The sequence below is a fragment of the Stenella coeruleoalba genome (genome assembly GCF_951394435.1).
Source record: "Stenella coeruleoalba genome assembly, chromosome: 7".
Taxonomy (NCBI): domain Eukaryota; kingdom Metazoa; phylum Chordata; class Mammalia; order Artiodactyla; family Delphinidae; genus Stenella; species Stenella coeruleoalba.
In genome coordinates, this window is record NC_137153.1 from 10369797 (window position 1) to 10380908 (window position 11112).

The 11112-nt window shown below is 52.2% G+C and overlaps 1 protein-coding gene across 8 annotated transcripts in view; it reads right to left on the reverse strand.

The window, feature by feature from the left end:
* SH3RF1 (SH3 domain containing ring finger 1) overlaps nt 1–9963 on the reverse strand; it is a 159412-nt gene extending 149449 nt beyond the window's left edge. For 3 of the 8 annotated variants that reach the window (XM_079926341.1, XM_079926339.1, XM_079926333.1), the window contains exons 1-2: nt 9844–9956; nt 8019–8493 (exon numbers count right to left, since the gene is read on the reverse strand). In XM_079926341.1, the coding sequence (XP_079782467.1) occupies nt 8019–8411 (393 nt within the window). In that variant the 5' untranslated portion in view covers nt 8412–8493; nt 9844–9956. Of the gene's footprint in view, nt 1–8018; nt 8494–8825 lie in introns of all 8 variants that reach the window. The other 5 variants (XM_079926335.1, XM_079926338.1, XM_079926336.1 and 2 more) reach the window with 5 other exon arrangements.
* Nucleotides 9964–11112: the final 1149 nt, after the last annotated feature.

The window sequence follows — 11112 nt, forward strand, 5'->3', positions numbered from 1 at the left end:
TGAAAGTAATTAGACTGACCAAAAGTGGTAACGTATTTAGCCTGAAAGACTTAAGCACTTCAATTGTGCTCAGCTGCGGGGGAGAAAAGGTTAAAAACATATGAAATGCCGGAAATAATATATCAAAGAGTGTGTTTAAAAGACAAACTCAACCATGGGAGAAAAAAAATGAGACGTCCGCTAACTAAATGTCCCTTCAAATGAGCTGACAAATAAAAATGTAAGCTCTGAGGTTTCATTTATTACATACATTGTTTAATCCATGTGTTTAACGTGTTAAATAACTTTTTAAAAGTTCTTTAAAGATATATGTTTAAAAACCAAGCAGTTATATAATGAAGAGTGTTAGAAGATTTCTTAGCTCTACAGGAATTTAATCCCCTCGTAAGAAATCTAATGTTCATCCTTGGTGTCCAAACACCCTTCCAGGAAACTTACACCGATGCCAGGGCTGCTGGTACCCACACTGAGGCTCTGCTCCGTCGCTGCTGGATTATTTGTGGGGAAGGAGGGGGGTCCTTCACATGAATTACACCCAGGGATGGAGTCCCTACAGCAAACCCGCATTTCATCCTGGGCAGTTCTCACTACATTTTAAAATAATGAAAATTCACCCCTGTTCATTCATTGCTGAATTATAAACAGTGAACACAGAGTGTTTCGAAAGGATTTCTGTCCTTGCAAAAAATACTTGGAGGAATTTTTACTTCCTTAGGCTAAGAGAAGAAAGTTCAAACTTGGCAGGCCTTGCCTTTCTGCGCTATGTTTACTGCAACGTAATTCACTTGCACAGCCTGCTTACTGCTACCTTCTTCCACGTTCCACAAGACAAATCATCTACTCCTTAACTGCTACCGCCAACCACATGGACTGGCACCTCCATCCCCTTCCCCACTACCAGGAGGAGCCCACTCACGGGCCGTCCTTGAAGCAGCTGTGTCTGCAGCTGCATGTCTGCCAGTCTTCAAGAGGCCAGCACTCCATCCTCCGGACAGGGCACAGGCTCGGCCAAGGGCAAGCATGGCGGGGCCGCGCACAGGGTGCTTGGAGCTCACGGGTTCTCTCTTTAGCATCACTGCTCTCAGAAGTCTCGAAGGTTAGAAAAAAATGAGGAGATATACGCAGTCTTTATGACAAAAGCTCGGGAGGATGAAGCCTGAGTTCCACAGTGAGGGTGCCTCAGCAGCAAGGCTGCTTCGAGGGTAAGGTGTGCACCCCAGGACGCTGTGCTGCTGCGCAGAGCCCGCCTGACCCACGCCCGAGTGGCACCCGAGTCCTCGCCATCCTGGGCGCGGCGTGCAGTGGCTCCACCAGGGGCGCACGGGACCCCCAATACCGTGCACCCCGCGCCCGCCCGGCTGGGGGGGGAGATGGGGACGCAGACACACGGGCAGAAGGCCCTGTGAAGAGGAGACAGGGACAGGAGGGGTGCGTCCACAAGCCGAGGACAGCGGGGTGTGCCGGGAGCCCCCAGAAGCCAGCGGAGGCCACAGCTCTGCCGACACCTGGATTTCAGACTCTGGCCCCAGAACTTCTGTTGTTCTCAACCACCGGCCGGGGGCGCTTCGTTACAGCGACCACAGGAAACTAATACACGTTCAACAAACCTCTCCTGAGTGTGTCCTATGGGCCAGGCACCACAAAGTTCTTAAGAGTCACGGGTGAACCAAACTCAGCAATCCTGGCCCCGGGCCCCGCGTGGAGCCTCGGGCCCTCCAGTTCTGCGTTCCTGTGAAGAAACGGAGCCCAAGGCTTCCCTGGTGGCACAGTGGTTGAGAGTCCGCCTGCCGATGCAGGGGACACGGGTTCGTGCCCCGGTCCAGGATGATCCCACATGCCGCGGAGCGGCTGGGCCCGTGAGCCATGGCCGCTGAGCCTGCGCGTCCGGAGCCTGTGCTCCGCAAAGGGAGAGGCCACAACAGTGAGAGGCCCGCGTGGCGTGGGGGGGGGGGGTGGGAAACGGAGCCCAGAGCAGCCGAGCAGCGGCCAACACAACCCAGACCTCCACACCTCCCAGCGTGCCAGCCACACCGGGGAAGGGCTGGGCCCACCTACCTCCATGGCATGGGGGCCGCCTGCCCCTTTTTATCAGAACAAAACAGGCACCAGGGACGGTGGCTGTAACTAGCCCCGCTAGTTACACTGAGGAAAGCTTCCAGGGCCGCAGCAGCGCGAGGACGAGGGGGACACGGTTAAGGGGGCGAAGCAGGGAGCAGACAGGCCTGGGGTGGTGGCCGGCTCCATCCTGACAGCGGGGGGCCTTGCACGAGTTTCTAGGCCTTTCCAGCTACCCTTCCCTCATCCATAAAACGAGGATACCTTCCTGACCAGCAACGAGAGCAGACGGGAAGCTCTGAGAGAGACGCCATTTCAGAGAAAACCTCAAATTGCAGAATAGCACGTATAACACGATCCTATTTCTATTCAGTTTTTTCCTGGGGGGGGGGGGGAACACACAAAAAAACCTCTGCACAGTGCTCACCTCTGGAGATTAGGGACAGACAGATTAGAAGCCTTGATTTTCCCCTTTACATCCTTCTCTACCACAAATTTCTTACTATGAGCACATATTACCTTTAATTTTTTTAATGGAGAGAAAAACAGTATACACTCATTTAAAAAGCATGGAGCATGATAATTCAGTGAGTTGTACACTCACAATTCGTGCACTCTTCCGTAGGTATAGTATACCTCAATAAACAGGTGTTTTCTTTTTAACGAGGTAGGTGGATGTGCTGAGCCATGACAAGATTTCCCAGATATATTCTAGTCATCAGATATGCAGAGTACGGAATCCCACTTATGTCAGGAATCAAAACAACCAGATGCATACACATATAAACACATGAGAAGAGACACAGAAGGACACACATTATACTTCCAAAGTGGCGAACGTTTTTACAGCCAGAATGTTTTTAGGAACTCATTTTGCAATTTACATTTTGAACATTTTTTAAATAACAATACTCCTTAGCTGCGGAGGGTTGTCTGAGATTTACACGGTAACAGTCACAAGATACAAATGTGATACAAAGAAAACTCATTCAGCATTTTCCTGTTGTACACAGGCTCCCTGCCCATCCCAGCCCTGAGCCTCGATGCAGGCCTGACTCAGGAACAAGGGAGCGGCCAGGGTTGAGGTGGACAGGAGGACTGAGCAGGGGTCAAGGATGACACGATGAATAAATAAGAAGAGGTCAAGAATGTCTGCAACACAGTGTTTGGCAAAAACAAACACCTTTTTCTATTTAGACTCGGCCACTGGGAAACATCAAAACCTCTCCCTCGGTCCAAACCACTACCTGGAAGTCTTGCTTCCTGGGTCCAGGAGGGATGGTTCCCGCTGTGCCCTGACAGCCACCCCCTGGCCAGGGGAAGCGGGTCCTGCCCACTCTCGCCCACCTCCTCCACGACCCTCATCACAGGCACGATCCTGTATCTCACCGCACAGTTCGGGGCCTCCCCACCTGCTGCCTTGCTTGCTGTTTCTTGCGTGCTCGCCCACTCTCCCCGACGTGCACGCTCGACCGCGGCCCCGCCCCACGGCGTTAGCCCCTCCCCCCTCCCCCATTCCCCGCCCTCCTCCGGCTCCTGGACCCCGCCAGTCCAGCCGGCCAGGCTCCACCAGTGGGGCTGGCAGGGGCTGAAGGTCCACTCGAGGCGACTCAGCATCCAAGGGCGCAGAGGCCTAACCCCGCCCTCCCACAGGCCTGTAGGCCCAGCCCTGCCAGCGCGCAGGGGACCAAGGGGACCAAAGCCACGCGGGGCTGACCCGCAGGAGCCCATCCACGGGCGGCACTGGGGCTCCACAGGCCGGCCGACTGAACAACAGGCGTTTATCTCATCATTCTGGAGGCTGCGCGCCTGAGACCGAGATGTCGACGGGGCTGGCTACCCCCGAGGCCTCTCTCCTCGGCGTGCAGAGGGCTGGCCGTGTCCCCTCTACCCGGCTCTGCGTCCTGATCTCCTCTTAGGAGGACGCCAGACTGTGGATTAGGACGCACCCGCGTAAGCTGCCTTCACCTTAAGCACCTCTTCGAAGGTGCCACTCCTGAGCGCAGCCTCACACTAAAGACCTGGGGGCCAGGACTTCAACCTATGAGCCTGGGGGGACACGTTTCAGCCCCTAACAGTCAGCTGCAGGGAGAGAGGGCGCTGGCACTATGGAGAAATGAAAGCAGCAGGGAGGAAAGCTCCCCTGTGCCCCTCTTCTTTCCCCGTCCCCCAGGCCTCTGAGGCACGCTCCAGGCATGTCCTGAGCCCGATGGCCATCTCGGTCCCAAGGACCCTTCCTTCCGGCCCCAAGGGCAGGGCACTGACCAGTATGGCCACGCGGTCCTGGGTGGCTCCCGGCCCAGCGCTGCACCAGAGGCCTCCTCTTAGGTCACTAGCCCCTCCCTCGCTTTGTTCTCACTCACTGTCCTTGTTTTTTCCTGGGAGCTCTGCCGCATCCGGCCGTAGGTCAGGACCTCTGGAATACTCTGTCCCTTTCCCCGCCAACCCCTCTCAACTAATTAATACCATTTCACCCTTAAGACCTCAGTTCAGATGCCCCGGCCTGAAGAAGCTTTTGAAGACACACAGACAGACACACACGCACTAAACCAGGCCCTCGCCTGTCATCTCCCCAGCTCCCAGCCTAACACTTAGCACCTGTAATGACCTACCTGTACTGTTATCATGCTATTACAGGTGTGTCTCTCCCACCAGACACACAGGTTCATAAGCAGAATCTGCGTCTGGTTTGCCCAGCACTATCTATCCAGCAGCTAGGGCAGTACCTGGTACCTAGTAAGTGCTTGATAAATATTTGCTAGATAAAGGAAAGAATACAAGTGCAAGTCAGTGTAAATCAGGGGTCATGTGATCAGTGTTTGCTGAATATGCTCGCTCTGAGGGAGCGGCAGTGTGAAATCATTAAGTATCAGCACCTAGACAGACAGATACACGCACAGGTATCAGACCTGGAACCAGTGGAGCCACAACTAGAAAGCAGAAATTTATTCCACTAGGTCACAATTCTATAGGGATTAATCAAACATGTCCACATCGAACTCTGTACATACTTATATATATATAATCCACCTTCTGCAGGTATTTTTCAGCCCATGGAAGCAAGTATCTGCAGCCACCCGCTCCCTGCTCCTCGTCCCACTGGTCCACTTTGGCGCCAAACCAGCAGGGATTCTTTACTTGGCGTAAAGAGCTGGTGGTTTCCAGTGGTGACGCCGACCCAACACTCTTCCATTTCTTCCTTCCTATGAGGCAGGAAACACTAAAATTCTGGGAACAAGATGTGTGTCACACGTTGGAAATGTTCGTATCTGCTGATAACACCCAGTCTCCCTGAGGTACACGCATGAGGAAGCCACATGGCCACGATCTAATGGAACGCAGAACATAACCAATAACCAAACAGCATCCTACGTGGTATCAGCAGTGGCTTCCACCACACGTGGGAACAGGCTCTCACACCCCCGGGTCGAGTCAGAACAGCTGAGGATCTAGGATTTATGATGTCATTCACCCAGGGGACACCTCAGGGGCTAGCTGACAACTCCACGGGTCTCACTTTTAAAAGAAGCATTTTCTAGTTTGGGATTCGCAGATGCAAACTATTATATATAGAATGGATAAACAAGGAGGTCCTACTGTAGAGCACAGGGAACTAATTCAATATCCTGGGATAAACCATAATGGAAAAGAATCTGAAAAAGCATGTGTGTGTGTGTGTATATATATATATATATATATATATAAAAAATATATATATATGTATGTATAACTGAATCACTTTGCTGTACACCTGAAACTAACACAACATTGTAAATCAACCATACTTCGATAAAATAAATTTTAAAAATAAAATAAAGTAAAAACTAAGAGGAGCGTTTTCTGAAATGTATATATCTTTCAGGTCCTTGGGCTGTTTGCGTAGACCTGGTTGTTTTGAATATTTCAAAGTAGAAGGTACCAGTAATTGCTAATGAGAAATTATTTTAGACTTGGGGGGAAAAGAAGTGCTTTTGACAAGAATTACAGCATCTGCATCAACCCACATTACTGAATAATTTTGTCTGTTCATTGTCTTGTCCTCCACTCTCTGTGCCCCCCGCCCCCCCAAAGTAACAGACATGATCATCTCCTGCTTTTACTGGCCTCAACTACTTTATCCAAATTTTAAGGCTCAAGCTCAACTGAGCTTCTTGGCAAGTAATTTTTCTCATGCCAAAGAAGAAACATAAAGTAAATCAGGAAAATCATATCAGCCAGAAAAATAATACTGACATCATCAAAATCATAGAATAATGTACCTAAGAAATGTGAAGCTCAACCTTGGGAGATTAGCAGTTCAAATAAATGAACATTCCAACATCACACTGTCAGTTTCCACATCAGAAAGAAAACTTAAAATCCAAAGGACACTGAGCTGAATGCTTGAGCCCTCTTCTTAAATTCCTTTTTATCAGTAATCAAACATTCACCACATTCCTCACAACAGGTAAGGCAACGTGTCAACAACTGAGACACTTTTATTCACAGCCAGAAGCTGGGCCTCTCCAGTCTAATTAACAAGGAAACAAAATCCCTCCAAGGAAGCAAATCTACCCCCTAATTAAGCGAAGCAGACCTAGGTAGGGTGTCTCAGAAACCATGGTTCTGAGGTTGAAATATTCATGAGGCCACAGATACTAATCATGTAAACTCCATTAAAAGAAGGCAATCTAAGAAAACGCTGTAAGCAGACCAATTTCAAAACTAGGGGCCTTCAAATAAGCAAAGAAAACCTCCAGAACCCAAAGTTCTCACTAACTTTAAAAAAAAAAAATTAAATATGACCCAAAAGAAACCTGAGAGCCTGGGGATAAAACTGTTTTCCAGCAATTAAAACACTTTGCGTACTCTGCATCTAGTGATATAAATACATCATTTGTAAAAGATAAACTTGAGAAGAAAGGAAAGGAATGGTTAGAAGGTAGTCATTCCCTACAGCTCCCAGAGGGCCACATCTGTGAATTTACACTGGTTAATGCCATCCCAAAGGGTTATTCCTACCTCACATGAAAAAAGCCGGTTTTGAGTGTTTACAACGAATATTTGAAAAAAGAATTCTCATCCAGATTAACTGTTCTTTAAAAATGGATTCTCTCAGTTTGGCCAATTATCAAGATTGTTTCTTCCGACAAAATTGAAACTGCTTTAATTATCGAATGTCCACAACTACTTTTCAGGTTTACAAAAATGAGAAAAGCATGCCTTCACGGGGTGCCGTCACCGGCAACATAATTTACATTTCTTCAAAAGACCTTACCTTCTAGAAATTTCAGTCGTGGTAACTGCCCAGATATTTAGCCTCACTTCAAATTATTTCAGCCCAAACCCAAAACCCAAGAAAAATCTTTCTGATGGAAACATTTCGTTTCACTCCCTCTAAAACCCAACATAAAGCTACATCCTCTGCTGTCTTAGCATGGCTCTCAATGACGTTTTGTTGCTACAGCAACAAAACGCTGCTACCTGTGGCCATGATTTGTTAAGAACTCCTCCAACCAGAAAATTCTGTGCTGTGCATTCATAAAACCAACAGAATGGCTCCAAGCCACTTAAAAATTAAAGCTCGATGTCCTACTTGTGATCGACCCACACACATATTTATAACATGTCTACATACACGCGCACATACATACATACTCGTGGCTCTCCCAACGCCATCGAAAAGGTAAAACCGCACCAAGTGTCCATTTTAAACTCGGCATAAAAAACTTCTGTATTTTAGATTTCATTGAATAATTGCTACTGTTTCCCAAGGTTTATCTTAAAACGTAATAGAGGCCCACCATCTGGGAGAGAATTTTAAAAACAAGAAAAATTATTTATATCCAATCTCATTCCTCCTATCTGTTCCAGTAACGTGACTCCTTTAGCCATGAGCTGATTTAGAAAACATCCAAAGACTAAAGAACACACACCGGCCATCAGCACCGTCACCCACCGCACTGCCTCTTCAGGCTACTCACCCTCACCGGGGGGCTCCAGGCTTGCGCCCGAGGCTGCTGTCCACCCTGGGGGCAAGGTGGATCTTTCGAGCTACAATTGGCCACAGCGCTGCTCTGAGCCCTCGAGGCGTTGGTGCAGTTGGTGCCACTGCCCCCCGCAGGGCCGGGTTTCCAAGGCCTCTGCTTGATGCCATCCAGCAGTCTGACCAGCAGGATGTTGCTTGGAAGCTGCTCCACGCCCGCGCCAACCAGAGTCCGGCACTCGGGGCATCTGAGTTCGTTGCGGGAACCGACGATGCCCAGCAGACACCGTTTGCAGAACGTGTGCTGACAAGGCAGGACCCTGGCAGAGACGTCGAGCCGCTCCAGACACACGGGACACTCCAGAAGGTCCAGAAGGGCCGACTCATCCATCTTCCTCTAGTTCACCGAGGGAGACGCTCCACGCGACGCGACCCTGAGAGTGGCTCATGTAACATCCATGTCAGACGCTGCTCTGGGGGCACCGGGGCAGAGGAAGAAAAGACAGAAAAGTGTGATCGTCTGGGGGAAAGGTGCAGAGGAGAGCCAGGAACCAAAAAGCACACAAAAGTACTGCCTCTGAAGAGCGTAGCCTTGCTCTGGAACATGGGGCCTGAACTCCAGCGTCGAAATAGGCTTTCTAAGAAATTCAAAATGAGTCCGTAAAGGTATCTAGTTCAGCGTGCAGAAAGAGCTACCAAGTACTATTCAGGACTCTTCCCATAAATAGGATTTATGAAACGTAATAAGAACATAATTTCTTCGGCTCTCAAAGTGAAATCTGCTGCCTTAGTAAACTCAACTCACCTGAGAAGGTGAAAGTGGCAAAGGAACGTTTCCTCCACCTGAAATCCCTTTCCAATCCCAAGTTCCCAGTATTTAAGCCACTCTGGTGGTTAAGAAACCGCACCTCATGTGATTTCTGTGGCACATGGTCCCAATATTAAATGCATATGTTTCTTCGCTGCTCTTAAAAATAGAACTGTTTAATCCTGCCCAACCAAAACGAGACGAAGGTTCACAATTCTAAACAACACGCTAAAGACGGTCCTGAAAGCAGCTCAAATACAACAGCACCCATCAGGGCAGCGGTTGCCAAACTCAGAAACGATTTCTGAACGGCCTGTGTTAATCCCATTCAGAAAATCTGGCAAAATTATCACCCAAAGAATTTGAGAATGGAATGCTGGACTGAGAACCGAGGGCTTAATATGAAAATGGGGCCATTCAGGAAAAGAGCGTTCAAACCAGAGCCTGCACCGCTCTCCCCTACCCCCAGTTCAGTGCGGACGTGTCCAGGGGAACCGGGTGGCGTTGTGGAGGTCGGCAGGAACTGCTGCCCCTGACGGCGGGGCGGGGTCAGACCGCCCCTCTGCTCGCCGCAGGTACTGCGGGCCCGCGTGGACGCCGGTCCAGGTGCCTGGCCGTCGGTGTAGACGCGCCCGCAGCCAGGGGCGGGGGCCGCCCGCGCAGACACGCCGGGGCTGGTGCCGGGAGCCGCCCGCGCAGACACCCCGGGGCTGGTGCCGGGAGCCGCCCGCGTAGACGCTCGCCGGGGCTGGTGCAGGGGGCCGTCCGCCTAGACCCCGGGCCAGGGCCGGCAGGGCCGGGTGGGTCCCCCCGCCGCCTGGCCGCCGCCCCGCGCCCACGGGAAGTTTCGGGAGCTCAGGACCGCCCGCAGCCAGCGTCGCCAGGTCCTCCCGCCGCGCGACCGGGCGCGCGCCGCCGCCGCAGTGACCCGGGCCGGGCCGGGCCGCCCAGCTCCGCTCTAACCCGGCCCCGGGGGGCGGGGGCCCGGGGACTCGGGGCCGGGGGCAGGTCCTACCTCCGCGCGGCGCCCTCTTTGTCCGCACGCCCCGCGCTCTCCCGCTCACCGGCCTCAGACGCCGCGGCCGCACCGAGCTCCGCTCGCTGCCTGCGCGCTCCCGCCGCCGCCTGCCGGGCCCGAGGGAGGAGGAGGGGAGGGGCGAGGAGGGAGGGGCAAGGAGGGAGGGGATGGGAGGGGCGAGGAGGGAGGGGAGGGGAGGGGAAAGGAGGGGGAGGGGAAAGGAGGGGAGGGGAGGGGAGGGGGAGGAGCAGGGGAGGAGGAGGAGGGCGGAGAGCAGAGACTGAGCAGGAGGAGGACGGGCTGGGGAGGCCGGCCGCCCGCCTCCCGCGCCCGGGCGCTGCCGGGGTCCAGGGTAGGTCCCGGGGGCACGGGGGAGGGGACCTGAGAGGCCGCCGCCGAGGCTGGGAGCGCGGCCGAGTGGGGACGCGCTGCCCGCATAGGAGCGGGTGCCACCAGGTACCCCGGACACAGACCCAGGCGCGAGCCTCGGGACCCGGCCCAGGACCCGGAAGGCGGGGTCGACGGGACGCCCAGCCCAGAGGCCCGTCCTACCCGCCCGGGACCCGGGGGTCAGCCTGGCCCGGGGCCCGTGTGGCCCGAACCAGCCCCGCGGCCTCTGGGGGGCCCCCGCACACACCTGTAAAGCCCGGCACACACCTGTAAACCGAAAGGTCCTTTGGAAAAACACGTTGTCCACAGGTTTGGGGGTTTGTTTCTCAGCCTCAGTTTAGAGGTAAAACAAGTTAAAAATTTGTCATTGATCTAAAAATTGTCATTTTATTTGCGTTTGCCATCCACATAACAAAAAGTTTTCCCAAATACCCTCCTCAAAGGTGTGCAGAAAATAAGGAGAAAGGGTGACAGATACGCCTTTTCGAGAAACCAATGGCCGACCTCTAACCAGCCTGACCATTTGAAGGGAGTTGATGAGCGTCTAGTCTCCAGCCAGGGCCACAGCGAAACCAGTGCAGACAAAGGAGAATCACCTGAGTAAGGACCCGCTGTGACACTACAGCTATCTCTCCCTCACTGTGTGCAGTCACCTGCTCAACGCTGGAGATGCGGTCATCTAGTCCCCACTGCAACTCTGTCCATCTTCCCTCTTTAGCTTTGTGCTAATGGATGACTATGTGCACAGCCCTACTGTATGAGTACCAGAAAGGATAGCCCACTTCCCCTCCATTAGAAGTGAGCAAATACATATAGAGAGAATGGATAAACAAGAAGGTCCTACTGTATAGCACAGAGAACTATATTCAATATCCT